Here is a 16,285-nt window from a genome sequence, read left to right on the forward strand (position 1 = left end):
AAATGATCAGAGTGCAAATTCTGTACATGCGAAGCATGTGTATCAGCGGCTTCCGCATTTGTGAAATGTGCCGTCTGATCAATTGCAACATTAATAGGCAAATCAAAATTCAAGGTAGTTTGACTGTTTGGCATTGAAGATACACTTTCCTTGACTGTCGTGTGATGCACTGTCGTTAATGCAGTATTGTGAGAATTGATCTTCGTTGCAACAGAGTTATGTGGCAAATGAATATCTTAGGCATTGTCCATGACTGAGCTACGCGTAGTACTGTTAATCGTTTTAGGTAGCATGGCGCACAGATGGAATCAAAGAACAAACAAATAGACAAGAAATAAAGAGCAATTTGCCGTCGACCTGTTAGGAATAACTGGCACAGATTAGTAAATACGCAGTGCAAAATTGCTAACTACACTTAGTAACTAATTAACAAAGAGCAAGCGTCAGCCTGACTGTTATTTCAAAAGATTTAAAAAAATTCTATCTGCAAAAAGCTGGCGAGTGGCCTGCAATACATCTGTTATAATGGGAATGGCATGCGAAAGTCGCTTGTGCGCTTTGCCCTCTACTGAACTTTTCTGTCTGCGAGAATGTAAACCGTCAATAACTTGAAACCAAACCAAAACTGCATGAACTCACGTAACTCAAAAACTGAATCTAATGCAACACCATTGATTTGAAACTGACGCTGGTAATAAAACGAAACTTGATAAATTTGAAACTAATGTGTCTGTACTTAATTAATGCTATTCCTGAAATAACAAAATTTCTTACCTTTATCTGAGCATGGTAACGCTCTGTTAGTACTTTAAATTGTATAGTTAGCATACAGCTGTTGGGCAAGGCTGTTACTTAGCAAACATTTTAATTAAATCGAGAATGACTGAGTCGATAACTTCTTGAGCAAAATAGTCAATGAAAAACGACATGGATCTGGGAACTAGTATTGACTTGTAGTAAGTAACAATATGGCACTAACTTAAAACTTGTATTTTGACTCTTTGAAAACTAATAACGCTCACCATTGACACAGAATAAACTGATTATTCATTAACAATTAGCTTTAGGAAATCATTGGCTGTGAGTGCTATACATTGTCTCGATCATCATTTATGAATACGCGCATTGCATTGGTAACAAAACAACTTTCCTTACCTTAATGACTTCAAGTACGGAATCTTGCAAACAAAAAAATCAATACTGCCCGTAGTGAGTAAGTGTATATCCAGCACACGTCAAATACAACACGTCTTTACACTTTACACTTGAGAGTCGTCCATACATCTCTCTACTTAAAGTAACACATTACCCATAACACGTTGAACCAGCGATCACTGTTGATCAGCGACGCTGCTACAGAAACGATACATTTGACCATCTCTGGTTCAGTATAAAATTTTCTTACAAAATTTTACCCGGTGTATATACTTTTCACATGGTCTCTAAAATACGTACCTTAAGAGGTGTGAGAACTTGTTGGATAGAGGAGATGTGTTTTATACTAGTGAAGATGAAAAAGTGTTCATAGGTCCTCAGACATGCATTTTAGAACCCATGTTTACTGGACATTTTATTCTTTTCTTCATTCATACTACCAACTCTGAAAATTTCATATCCTACATTTTTAGCAAGAACAATATCAGTACAAGTATTCCATTGTCAGAGGTATCAAAACGGTTGTCGCCTTTGACTCCCGACTCGTTCGTTTACCGTACGGGGACCATTACCTCGAATTGATACATTTACCCTTCTCCATCATGCTTGAATATTTGTAACATCGTCACGAAATCACTCCATATACAAGGGTGTTTCCATATGCAAAAATTTAACAGGACATAGAGAATGCTCCACTGAAAAATTTGAGGGATGGAACTTAGGGTCCGAGAAGACAGCTTAAGGAGATAATACGAATAAAATCACAGCACTTGTCCTTTTTATTTACCTTAGTTAGAGTTAACTGTATCATTGACACAATGAATGTACCCCATTTGTGCTCTATCTTACAGAATGTGCTGAAACTGACGGCCATGAATCTAAATGCAAGCATGACATCGGCGAACAAGGTTTTGACACACCGCGACAAATATCGCTGGTGTGTGTCGATTCATATCACAGGCAGCTACAGTTCTGGCAACTAATTCATCTCCGTATCCACTGCGGTCTCACACACAAGTGACTTTAGACATCCCCAAAGGAAATGATCAAGGGGTTTCAGTTCAGGTGACCTCGCAGGCTATAGAATGGGACCGCCATTTCCAACGTAGCGACCAGGAAATACAGCACTGACATGGTTGCAGACGTGCACACTGAAGTGAGGTGGTGCGCCTTTATGTTGTATCCACATCCTCTCATCACAAGGGTACGTTCCCCAACAACTCAGGTTGCTTTGCACGAAGCTCAAGTACATGACTTCCTTGTAATCAGGCTCGTCCTCCTTGTTTCCTTGCAGGAAATAAAGAATGTACGTGTAAATAAACAGTACAGTACGTGTAAACGTGTACGCATGTTAGTTGCGAGTAAGTGGGTAAACAGTAACGCTAGACAAAGAGGAAGACAAGTTTACTTCCATATCTCCTTAAGCTGGCTTCTCCGACCCCAGGTTCCCAATCTCAAGTTGCTCAGTGAAGCATTCTCTATATCCTGGTACATTTTTCACGCTCATTAGGAAACAACATATATACGAGAAATGCACACTATTTTTTTTAATCCATCTTTTATTCTACATGTTTGAAAGTTTTACAGTGTGTAGATACATCCTTTAGGAACAATATTTTCATTTCTCCACATAATTTCCATCCCTCTCAACTGTCTTACGCCATCTTGGAACTAGCGCCTGTATACCCGCACGGTAAAATTCTGGACCAACCTGTTGGAGCCACTGTTTGACAGCGTGCACAAGGGAGTCATCATCTTCAAACCTAGTTCCACGAAGGGAGTCTTTCAGTTTCCCAAAGAGATGATAGTCACATGGAGCCAGGTCGGGACTGTAAGGCGGGTGTTTCAGCGTTGTCCATCCGAGTTTTGTGATCGCTTCCATGGTTTTTTGACTTACATGTGGCCGTGCATTGTCATGAAACACCAAAACATCCTGTTTTTGCCGATGTGTTCCAACACGACTCAGTCGAGCTTGAAGTGGTTCCACTTGGCCTGATGTCCACGAGCAAGAGTCCTTCGGAATCGAAAAACACCGTAGCCATAACTTTTCTAGCAGAAGGTTTCCTTGGGTGAATTTGCATGATGCCACGCCATTGATTGCCTCTTCGTCTCTGGTGGAAATGATGGAGCCATGTTTCATCACCTATCACATTTCTTCCAAGAAATTCATCTCCACCACTCTCGTGCTGTTCCAAAAGTTCGCTGCATACTGTTTTTCTTGTTTCTTTGTGAGCCACTGTCAACATCCTGGGAACCCACCTGGCAGAAACGTTTTTTAACGCCAACACATTGAGTATTCTGCAAATACTTCCTTCCCCTATCCCAAGGTAGCGTGACAATTCGTTCACTGTGATGCGTCTGTCAGCAGTCACCAGTTTTTCGTTAACTCTCTGCACGTTGTCTGGAGTACGTGCAGTACGAGGTATGCCGCTGCGAGGACAATCCTCAATATCGCCGTGCCCGCTTTCATCACGTAACCTGCTTGCCCACCGACTAACTGTACTGCGATCGACAGCAACATCTCCATACACCTTTTTCAACCTTTTGTGGATGTTGCCCACTGTCTCGTTTTCACAGCACAGGAATTCTGTGACAGCACGTTGCTTCTGACGAACGTCAAGTGTAGCAGCCACCTTGAAGATATGCTGTGCCGGCGCGACTCACGGGAACAGGTTGAACTAAGTTTTAAAACAAGCGGGGAGGATGTATCTACACACTGTTAAACTTTCACACATGCAGAATGAAAACTGTATTTTTACAAAAATAGTGTGCATTTCTTTTGGAGTGACCCTCGTAAGCCCCCCAGATCATCTAGAAGTGGGTAAAATGAATTGTAAAACACCCCGTAGATCCGTTCCCATTTGGGCACTCCGTATCTTCCCACTCGCGAACGAGCGGAGCCGCGGCCCGGATAACTCGTGTTGGCACCGCCTGTCCGCAGGACCTGCTGGTGACGCTGTCGACGCTGCTGCGCGGCTCCATGTACGAGAAGCTGCGCTGGACGTTCAAGCTGTACGACATCAACGGCGACGGCTGCATCACGCGCGCCGAGCTGTCCGAGATCGTGTCGGCCATCCACGAGCTGATGGGGCGGCGCGCGCACCACGTCAGCAGGGTACGTAGCGCGGTTCCGGAGTTGCAGTGCAGTCGCTGCGACAACACTCGAGTAGGTACTGGGTAATATTTATTTACTGACTGCTGAGTTAGCCCGACCAGATCAGGACCTTAAGGCCGTGTCTTACATCTGACCAGGAGCATCACGTACAAAAGATATTACAAACTTCTCAATAATAACATTAATAAAAACATATTTTTAATAATAAGGACAACTGACAATCTGTCTGAAGGAGCAGCACTATCAACTCGTGTCAACAAGCTAAAGCTGGCGTACTAGCTGACGAAGAATACCTGTAATAAAACATGTCTCTCCCGTAACACTACACTGAAGAACTACCAGACAGCCATCCATCCTGAAGCCTTATATGCTTCAGAGTGTTTAATACTCAATCGGAAGACACTTACTCAAAAGCTCGAAATCCAGGAGAGAGAGATAATGAGGAAGATACTGGGGCCAGTCAAGGAAGGCGACAATTATAGAAGGCGACCCAACCGAGAGCCCTAGCAGAACTGTGAAAGAATCACTGATATAGCTAGGAAAAGACCATTTTACGGACTCGTTTACAGGATGAATCGAGACAGATTGACCAACCAGCTTCTCTGTTACTGGCAAAAGAGGAAGACCAGTCACCATGGTTGATGGAAGTGGAGAAAGATCTTCAGGAACTGGGAATAACAGTAGGAAACTTGAAGGATCGGACAATATTCAGGAAGAAGCTTAGACAAAAGAGGTTCCAGGACAGACTACCAAGAAAGAAGACTGGTGCCTTCTGGACACAGGAGAGGAAGGAACAATACAGCCAGAGGATGCCTAAGTCCTGGCCAAACGTCAAAGCCTACTCCAGACGCAATAGTTCAATGTCGTGGTCCTTAGCTGGCCTATACGAAGTAAGAAGAACAGCTGACACTAATGCCAATAACAAAAATAATTATTACAACAGTACAGGACATTTGGAATGATAGAGATTAGCTTACCATATTTGAAGCCATTTTTGGTGTTGCCAGAAGCAGAATGGATAAAGGAAGAGGCGAAGACTGAAATGGAAGTGACAGTGATGTAGACAACTCTGCCAGCAAGCAGTTGGGAACAGTTCTGGGGAACGGGGGTTGATGATAATGAGCTGCGCAGAACGCAGGAGAGGTGGCTGTTGCTGTAGAAAGTCGATCATTAGCTGTCTTTCGAAGTTTGGAAGTAATTTAATTTCTCTGATACTTAGAGGAAGATTGTTCCCAAGTTGATACAGAAAATGATTCTGGTAACATGGCAACGCAATGTGATGGTACAGAAAGAAATTTAATTTGTCGACAACGGGTACAGGAAGGAACATATTTCAAAGATTTATTGCTTGCAAACTACAAAAGATAGAGCAGAAAATGAAGACAAATAAGAGGGAGTGCAGTGAGTGTGAAGACGATAGAGTGAACATAGGGTCCGATAGTCTCTACACTTATTGGCACACAACCATCATAATTGTTCATGGACTGATGTGATATGGTCGAAGAAGCGTATATTACAAATGTATCGTACTCAAGCATTTATCGGCACTTCCATCCTGCGTGTGCCTTAGCAAGAAAGTCCTTGGATGACATCGCCATAGTCTAGTATGGGGAGTATTAGTGTCTCACGAGCTGCTTCTTAAGCTCGAAAGAAAACACTTTTCTTTATATCTGTGCAGGTAGTGGAGTGACGCTCGCCACTTTTTTACAGACAGGATCTGTGTGTTCAGTCCAGTTTGCATGATACTCCAGAATAAGCCCCAAGTTCTTTGCAGAAGAAGAAAAGGTTATTTCTTTGCCGTTCAGGGTTAACGGCGGAAAATTTTTTCTGAATTGACGATTAATACAGGGTGTACATAAAGTCTTGGAACACATTCAATTATTTATTGCACAAGAACTAAACATTGTACAGATGTCATATGTCGTACATATTGCATTTTGAAGAGAAACTCTGAATTATGAGAATATGTTCGTCTTTAAAAGACTGTGACACAATAGTCATGGTACTTTTCAGTTCCATACATCATGTCAAAATAAAGATGAAATGCTAGGTTGAATTGTATCTCAGAATATTAAATCACAAAGGCTGCAACGAGAGCGAAATTGATCATGTTTATTTTGCAGTTAAGATAGGTTTTGAACAAAACTCCCCACTGAAGCCGATTCTGTGCGTTGATACCACTAATTTTCTCTTATGACGCAACCAGACGCAGAGATCGCTACAAGAGACCATCAAGTTGGGTGCTGGTTGACCGTGATAAAATGCCGCACAATGTGATAAAATTTTTCAGTAGAGCACAGAATCGGAAACAATGTAGATTGCAGATTCTACGAGGGAGAATGCAAATACGCATGGGACACCAAGATGATGGCGTGTATTCGTCCCACCAGACTAGATTACCAGCGTAATGAAACTGCTTAAACATGTAATAAACTTATAGAGACAGTTAGTGACATTTAAGGTACATATCCAATAAATACTAAGTCATTTTTACTCGTAGCAACATTATTACTCATAATTAACTTATAGCTACATACATGGCAATCATACATGCATCTAGACAGAAGAAATAGTATGAAGCAAGAAAGACTCAACGAACTTCCTTTGAGTCATATAAAAGAATAAAAGACATTACTCCATCGATCCTATAACACATCGAGTTCAAGGATATACATATCTCTCTGCATGCCATTTAATCAAACGAAAAAGTTTAATTTGATATAGTGGGGAACCAGCTTCCTCAACAATAATTTTGGCTTGCAAACATATTCGCCCTTTTTGCGATGAGAGTAGCAGAGAGATATAGATGGTGGAGGAGAGAGGAGACAGTGCTAGCTGGATACTGATGGTGGGAGAGAGAAAGTGGCACTGAAGGAAAAAGAGAGATGGATGAAGACAGCAGCAGTGGGGGTCAAAGAGAGGAGGAAATGATGGTCAGCGAGAGACAGTAGCAGTACAGGAGACAGTATATGAGACAGAGATACCAACGTGTTAAAGTTTCCCAGTCAAGGGATACCAAAACGGAGAAAAGACAGTGGAAATGAAAAAGAGATGAGTCTAGACCATAGATAAATTTCTATCCAAAATTCAATCTCGCCTATACTTAGGTGTTAAAGTTCTCGGGCACGGCCCCTGTCGGGCAAAACATTAACACGCAGGTAAAGCGGAGGGCACATTTTATATCGAAAATTTTAAACACTGGGTATAGGGTAAAAATTAAGTTGTACCACGACAATATTTGAGGTGCCAAGATGATACGATGACAGTGGCAGAGGGAAAGAAAGACAAAAGGAGACAGTGGAAGTAGGAGAAAAAGAAACAAATGCACACAGTGGAAGAGAGGAGCCCGTATGTCCGCCAGTCGCCGGTTTGGGGAGAGAAGATCGAGTTGAGTCAGTCTTCCCCCATTTGCAGAATTTCCCCGTCAGCTATACCAACGTGTTAAAGTTTCCCAGTCAAAGAATACAAACACCTAGCAAACTCTCCCCAAGAAGACGTGTAGAGGGGAGACGAGAGTGGTTGAAGGTACAAACAGAAGACTGTAAGCGAAAAAGAAAGAGACAGTGGCAATGGGAGGGAGAAAGAATGGGACAAAGACAATAGCAGTGGGACAGGAAGACAGTGAAAGTGGCAGAGAAGAAAACAGTACTAAGGAAGAGCGAGAGAAAGGGGTGGTGGCAATGTGAGAGACATACAGTAGAAAGTGGTTCAAAGAGGAGATAGTGGGAGAAAAACACATATAGACAGTGTCTGTGAGAGGGAGATGATGGGTATGAAGGACAGACTGGGTAAAAGATTGCGAATATGTTCGTATGCCAAAATGTTTGGTGGACTAAGGATTGAGGCAGCTGGTTCCCAACTTCTCTGTAGGTGTCTTTTAAAGAGGAACATATTCGCCTTTTTGCGCTCCGACAGTAGCATTTTTCGACTTGTTGCATATTACCATTGTTCCTTTATAACTTACTGCTACTTGCCTCAGAATTTCGACCACTTTGCACTCCTTTTTCCTAAGTCGACAAATCCATTGGAAGTGTTCTGTTTTTCAAGTCTAGCTTCCATTCCATTATCAAGCGCAAAGTCGGAGCTGCATTTCTGGTGCCCTTGCCTTTCCGAAAACCGAACTGAACTTCAGCTAGCAACCCCTCGCTTTACTTTTTCATTCCTTTATTGTTGCCAGCGGCTTCGATGCATGAGACGTTAATCAGATAGTTCTCGCAATTCTCAGTCTTTGTCGTCTTCAGGATTGCCTGGATGATATTTTTCGGAAAGTCGGATGGCGTGCTTCAAGTTTCATACATTCCACACACCAACTTGAATAGCCCTTTGGTAGCCAATTACCTCAAAGATTTTAGCTATTCCTAAGAGGTATTCCCTATCCTTTCTGCCTTATTTTATCGTAAGTATTACAAAGCTCTGCCAAACGCTGACTCCAATAGTGGATCCCCTATGTTTTTCAATTTGGCTCCCATTTCTTCTTCTGTCACATAAGTAGAGTAGTTGCCATGTGTTTTCGAGGTGATGGTTAAAATATTATTACTATTCGGGGGCTGTGAGCCACACCTATCGCTCCAAAGAAATTGTTCGAAACGGGTCAACCGGAAATCTATTGAGGTCAAGATCTCAACGAACTAACCCAATGGTGAATTTAACATTGGGTGTAATGAGCTCGAAACGATGCCAACTGTGGATTTTGAAATCGGAGAGTGTTGCAGATCACGTACCGTTGCTTAGGTCTCTCAGAACATATTAACTTTTATCTGGAAAGTTTTTCGGTATGTTGCGCTGATTCGATTATATTAAAGAAGTATTGCTGATATGAAGAGCTGAAAAACACGTCAAGGAGAAACAGAAGTTTTGTAGGATAATGAATGTCCTTTCTAGGGTTGAGAAATGAGGAAAACAGTTTACACTTTCAGTTTTAAATGAACATAATTTTCAAGAACAGAACAGAAACACTTCTGTGATATTCTGCAAAAATCGTCTAATCGCGTCCGTTGACGTAAGAAGCGTAATAATGGTCAATGAGCAACAAAGCTAAATCAATACAATGTAAATGTGGTGTGACTAGAGCCTCCCGTCGGGTAGACCGTTCGCCGGGTGCAAATCTTTCGATTTGACGCCACTTCGGCGGCTTGCACGTCGATGGGAGTGAAATTATGATGATTAGGACAACACAACAGCCAGTCCCTGAGCGGAGAAAATCTCCGACCCAGCCAGGAATCGAATCCGAGCTCTTAGGATTGACATTCTGTCGCGCTGACCACTCAGCTACCGGGGGCGGACATCAATACAATAACAACCGTTATGATAGATTAAAGATGCGTTTCTTTTTGTTCTTATCGTAATGTTCTGCCAACCAGCAGCGGAGAAATTTTTTATGTTTTCAACATTACAAAAAATGTATTTTAAGGAGACGGTCTCCCATTTCCTAGCTACATAAACAAGTATTCAAAAATTTCCCAGCTTTATTCTCCGAATACCTACCTCTATGGAATTGGAATCCGTAAATATCTCTGCAGCTTGGATCAAACGCCTTATTTTCCGAATTAGACCTTTCAATTCATCTCCCTTTGTAGGAAATTGTTGCTAAACAGCCTTTTGAAGCGCACGCAAGGAAACAGTCAAGAGAGTTACTTAAAGCTTCGATGATCATTGTTGGTCATCTACACCTTCATCTGCTTCTGTACCGTGCAGGCCACATTTCGGTGTGTATTGGAGGGTACTTACGTACCGCTGTCGCTGCCTCCTCTTTCCTGTTCCAGTCGCGAACAGAATCGTTTAATAACGCATATTTTTGTGTATTTATTCCAAATATGCTAAATTTCCTGATGCTCATAGTCAGTTGCCACTCCCTGCACCCAGCGTCCTCTTGCATTTCGCTGCAAGTTTCTATCACTGCGATTTCTCTGTATACAACAGTAACATCTTCGAAAAACCTCATGGAGGTTTCGACGTTAACTACTACGCCATTTATCCATGTTGTGGAGAGTAATAGTCCTATAAAACACCCGAAGTCACTTTTCGTGTCTGAAGACTTCCCTCCGTTCAGAAAAACATGAAGTGTTCTGTTGGTTAGAATCGCTTCAATCCAGTCACACAGTTGGTCTGATATTTCGCACCCGCGTACACTGTTCATTAAACGGTAATGCGGAACTGAATCGAATGCCATCCGAAACTCAAGGAACACGTCATCTACGTGGACGTCTGCATCCACTGCCTTCTGAGTAACGTCGACGAACAAAGTGAGCTAGGTTTCACACTATCGTTATTTGCGGAACCTATGCTGGTTTCTACAAAGCACATAAAAATTCTGAGACAGAAGCAAATGATATTTAGGTATGTCTGGTCTCCAACAAAGAATGTGTCAGGCATCCGTATTGTTACAACCGTGTCGCTAGCGTAACCTGTAGCAACTCCGTCATTTTGTGTAGCAGAAATCCAGAGTATCACTGACCAATCAGTTATGTTCAAAAAGTGCGGTAAGAAAACTTGTTCATGGATGAATCGGTGGAGTATTTAAGCTTCAAATACACTGCTTGTCTTGCTAAACTGACCGTCTTACGATCAGTACTAATCACTGTGTTAGAAATATGATAACTACGATACTCCAGACTTCGATTTAAGACCCAGTTCCGCAAAGCTACTCTAATTTGAACATCGTCTTTTCTTAGTGCCTGCTGAACAGAAATATGACAGAAATGCAATGAACTAAGAGGAACAACTATTGAGAGGTACTACACTCCTGGAAATGGAAAAAAGAACACATTGACACCGGTGTGTCAGACCCACCATACTTGCTCCGGACACTGCGAGAGGGCTGTACAAGCAATGATCACACGCACGGCACAGCGGACACACCAGGAACCGCGGTGTTGGCCGTCGAATGGCGCTAGCTGCGCAGCATTTGTGCACCGCCGCCGTCAGTGTCAGCCAGTTTGCCGTGGCATACGGAGCTCCATCGCAGTCTTTAACACTGGTAGCATGCCGCGACAGCGTGGACGTGAACCGTATGTGCAGTTGACGGACTTTGAGCGAGGGCGTATAGTGGGCATGCGGGAGGCCGGGTGGACGTACCGCCGAATTGCTCAACACGTGGGGCGTGAGGTCTCCACAGTACATCGATGTTGTCGCCAGTGGTCGGCGGAAAGTGCACGTGCCCGTCGACCTGGGACCGGACCGCAGCGACGCACGGATGCACGCCAAGACCGTAGGATCCTACGCAGTGCCGTAGGGGACCGCACCGCCACTTCCCAGCAAATTAGGGACACTGTTGCTCCTGGGGTATCGGCGAGGACCATTCGCAACCGTCTCCATGAAGCTGGGCTACGGTCCCGCACACCGTTAGGCCGTCTTCCGCTCACGCCCCAACATCGTGCAGCCCGCCTCCAGTGGTGTCGCGACAGGCGTGAATGGAGGGACGAATGGAGACGTGTCGTCTTCAGCGATGAGAGTCGCTTCTGTCTTGGTGCCAATGATGGTCGTATGCGTGTTTGGGCCGTGCAGGTGAGCGCCACAATCAGGATTGCAGACGACCGAGGCACACAGGGCCAACACCCGGCATCATGGTGTGGGGAGCGATCTCCTACACTGGCCGTACACCACTGGTGATCGTCGAGGGGACACTGAATAGTGCACGGTACATCCAAACCGTCATCGAACCCATCGTTCTACCATTCCTAGACCGGCAAGGGAACTTGCTGTTCCAACAGGACAATGCACGTCCGCATGTATCCCGTGCCACCCAACGTGCTCTAGAAGGTGTAAGTCAACTACCCTGGCCAGCAAGATCTCCGGATCTGTCCCCCATTGAGCATGTTTGGGACTGGATGAAGCGTCGTCTCACGCGGTCTGCACGTCCAGCACGAACGCTGGTCCAACTGAGGCGCCAGGTGGAAATGGCATGGCAAGCCGTTCCACAGGACTACATCCAGCATCTCTACGATCGTCTCCATGGGAGAATAGCAGCCTGCATTGCTGCGAAAGGTGGATATACACTGTACTAGTGCCGACATTGTGCATGCTCTGTTGCCTGTGTCTATGTGCCTGTGGTTCTGTCAGTGTGATCATGTGATGTATCTGACCCCAGGAATGTGTCAATAAAGTTTCCCCTTCCTGGGACAATGAATTCACGGTGTTCTTATTTCAATTTCCAGGAGTGTATTATTTGACTCAGAATAACGAGCTTTATTCGTAGAAAAAAATAAAAGTCCGGTTTTATTGAAGGAAGAGCATCTGTCATAGCCAAAATTTCTACGATTGTGGGTCGGATTCATCCCATCAGTAATGCGAATTTATGGCTCCAGTCGCTGAGAAATGTCAACGGCGTGGAAGATCTCGATATCTCTCTGCATGAACCAGAGCTCCATAAGCATATCAAATGCCTCTTCGTTAGATTACTGCATTCCTGCGCGGACAAATAAATTGATTAAAAATCACAAAAGAATGCTTTGCCAATGCACCACTATAAAGCCTCTTGTTGCACAAGATTAATGGTGCAGACCAAGAGGAAATGCAGGATCCGCCATCGGTTTAGCGTCATCAGCTTCCATTTCCTACCTGTGTTGTACTGGCGTGATGTGGGACGAGGTGTACACAGCAAAATTTTTTGGTACTATCTTCTCTAACAATAGCAGTTTTGGACCATCCTACTATTTGAGATTATTGTCAAGTCGTGTGCTGTAGATCCCATACATGAAAAGGTTTGTTATTGAGTTCGCCATAGAAGATTTAGCTGCAATGCTTCGTTTCCTGAGAAAATGGGTAGTGTGATAGCCCTGGGACAACCGGTGTTAAAGTCAAAGTGCCTATGTATTTGTTTACTATGTTCGTTGTAAGTAGTCAAGGACGTTGACGGATTCGACGAATCTGGGTATACAAACTTTTAATACATGATAAAAAATATTGCAATAGTTAAAAAACAAAAGAAAGAGACAACAGTTTGGAATATGTATGGTGCCGTTCCGTGTTGAGCATCTGTCTTTAGAAAAAATTACTGCTTGCAGTTCTTTAGGGGTCGTCAACTGCCATCAACAATATCAAGCACATTGGCATTTTCAGGATACTAGATGTATAGCGGCTATCATTAAAAAAACAATCACCTTTCAAAATGTGTCAACGTGCTAAGACGAGTGCTCACCCCCCACCCTCCCCCCGCCACATAACACGCTTACAAAAACTTATACAGCTTTATCATCACTCTGGTTCTTTCTCTCTGCATACCAATAAGCCGCAAGATACCTTAAGGTGAGTGGTAGAGAGTATTTTCGGTGTTATCACTTGCATCTTTCCCCTGTTCCTGCCGGGAATGGATCGTGGGAAGCATGTCCGTTTCCGCATGAGCTGCTTCAAAGCAGACGTTTCACAAGACGTGTAAGACACAAACATGTGTCCTCGGAATTTCCGCAGTAAATTATCTGTGATGCACAATGCATCTATTGCAGCTTCTGGCACTGGAGTTTGTTGACTAGTTCCGTAATTCTTCTTCGCGAGGAAACACGCCACAAATTGTTCGGTCTTTTCTGTTTAGTCTGCCTTGTAACTATCCCAGACTGGCGAACAATATAACTGGTCGAACGAGTACTTTGTAACCCACATCTTCTGCATGTAAATTACGAGGGGCAGTCAAATGAGACCCGAACACCCGCCACAATGGTGCCATGGAATGGTTCCATTCAGAAATAATCACCACTCGCGTCAAAACTTTTATCCCAGTGTGGGACTTGACGATCGATTCCTGTTTCGTAGAACGCAGTCGGCCGCTGCCGGAACCACAATCCCACCCACTCTTGCACTTCCTCGTCTGACTGCAGCCGATGTCGACGCACGCCTTTCTTCAGGTCACCAAGGATGTGAAAATCAGACGGTGAAAGATCCGGGCTGTGCAGAGGATGTTGCAGTGCTTCCCACCCACATCACTGAAGCGTAGACATCGTCGGACTGGCAGGCGACGTTACGAAACAGGATGATTCCATCCGACAGCCTTCCTGGGCGCTGCGAATTGATTGTGGTTTCACGCTCAGGAATTCGGCGGGCAGAGGGCCCTTGCAGTCGAAGGAGGTCATCATGACCTTGCCGGAACTTCGTGTGAGAACGGGAGAGATGTTAGATGTTTCAGCTGTTGGCTTGGCCATTTGCCCTCCGGCTGTCGGAATGCTGTTGGACGGAACCACCCAGAAGCACGATAATATCCGCTCCCACACTGCCAATCGGATGAAGGCTACCATTTGGTTGGGAAGCAGTGCAACGTCCTATATACAGCTTGGACCTTTCACCGTCTGATTTTCACGTCTTCGGCGAGCTGAAGAACGACATGCACGGATGTCTGTTTCAGTCGGAAGAGGAAGTGCAAGAGTGGGCGCGCTTGTGGAGCCATCGGCGGCCGACCACGTTCTATGATACAGGAATTAAACATGTCGTCCCCCACTGAGAAAAATGTGGTGATTACTTCTGAACGGGAATATTCCATGACCCCAATGTGTGGGGTGTCCGGTTTTTATTTGACTGTACCTCACGAATTTCCGTAAGATTCTTCCAACGATTCTCAAGTCTCATTTACTTTACTACTGTTTGTTCTACTGGTTTTACTTTTCCCAGCGATTTATCACCAATAACGTAGTCGAACAGTAATGAATCTTTCCGTCTGTTCATTGGCAAAACGTTACATTTACTTATGTTCCAGTACCAGGTCCACGAGTCTCTCCAACGGCCGCCGACAGTCTGCAGGCCTTTCTGCAGTCTACTGGCGTCGCGGTCTTCCTTCAGTGAATATCACCGTGCATAAAGAGACGCACAGTGCTCCAATGCGTATGAGAAACACGTTTACTTCGTTGAACTTAGAAAAGAAGAAATTCCTGACGTGTGTTTGTGTGGAGTACTTCCTTGTTTTGGTTTGAAGAAACCATTCGCAAAAACTGTAAAATGCTTCTGATGTCTTCTATAATTACCTGCAGTGCTCTCTATCAATGCGTTCCACAGCTTCCACTGAATGTACGACAACCAGCCAGACATAATTCATAAACAACGTATTATACTGGCTTCCAATATTTAGTTATCTCTCTCTCTCTCTCTCTCTACACACACACACACACACACACACACACACGGGGTTTCATATTGTTGACTGGAACTGTGTTTTCGAGCAAATAATTAAAATAGTTTCAGTATGCGGGCCCCAGTGAAGGATTTCGAGAAGATTTACTTAGTTATTAACCAATATTTGCCACTGGAAACACCTCTAAATCTCTCTGAATCTTCCCGATCCAACCACTGAAATGGACCTCCTAAAAGCAGCCCGCTCCATATATATGTGGGAAAGGCTTGAAATGATAGTAAAAAATTAATAAGTAAATAAACCCACGCGAGACCGGTCAAGGTCTCTTACATTTTCCCTCTGCTGTGGCTAAAACAAAAACCTAATTTGAAAGAATTCTACCGATCATCCACCTCAAAACCGTCTGCTCAAAACTAGCTTTCAACATTTTTCACAGTGTAATCTTTCATGAATTTTCCATTTTTCACTCACTGCTCATGCCGTGACAGCCTCTTTCAGTTCTCGGAAAACCTAACAAATTCAAAAAAAGTTGTGCTGGACGTTCTTTTAATAAGTTTGTTCGAAGAGATTTCGGGATTGCAGGCGGTCGTCGTATACTAGACTTCACTTTACTTCACGATGTTTCAACTGGACCCTTACCGGTCATCTTCAGATGAGCCATCAAAGACTGGCGAAGACGTTTTCCACTCCGCCGTATATAACGCGCTGACAGTATAGCCGCGCATGCATCAGAGTCACGGTGACAGAAGGGCCGACCACAGCGCGTTCGCTGGTGGAACTCCACAGATCAGCTATCTTTCGCGTTGTCGCTCGGCGCAGTCATCGGACTATTCTGGCGTCTTCGTCTGTAGCAAATCTCGGATATGAGAGGATTCCGTGCATTATCCATCTTGTAGCCACTGTCGCGGTTCATTAGATTTTCCGCGATGCGTATTTCAACGGGTTTTTCTTTTGTTTATAATGCA

General features: G+C 44.0%; 1 protein-coding gene across 1 annotated transcript in view; it reads left to right on the top strand.

Moving 5' to 3' along the window:
* LOC126465294 (calsenilin) overlaps positions 1 to 16,285 on the top strand; it is a 203,681-nt gene that overhangs the window by 116,876 nt on the left and 70,520 nt on the right. The window contains exon 3 of the mRNA XM_050096295.1: positions 4,097 to 4,270. Within this exon, the coding sequence (XP_049952252.1) occupies positions 4,097 to 4,270 (174 nt within the window). The remainder of the gene's footprint in view (positions 1 to 4,096; positions 4,271 to 16,285) is intronic.

This window comes from Schistocerca serialis, chromosome 1 (assembly GCF_023864345.2).
Source record: "Schistocerca serialis cubense isolate TAMUIC-IGC-003099 chromosome 1, iqSchSeri2.2, whole genome shotgun sequence".
Taxonomy (NCBI): Eukaryota; Metazoa; Arthropoda; class Insecta; order Orthoptera; family Acrididae; genus Schistocerca; species Schistocerca serialis.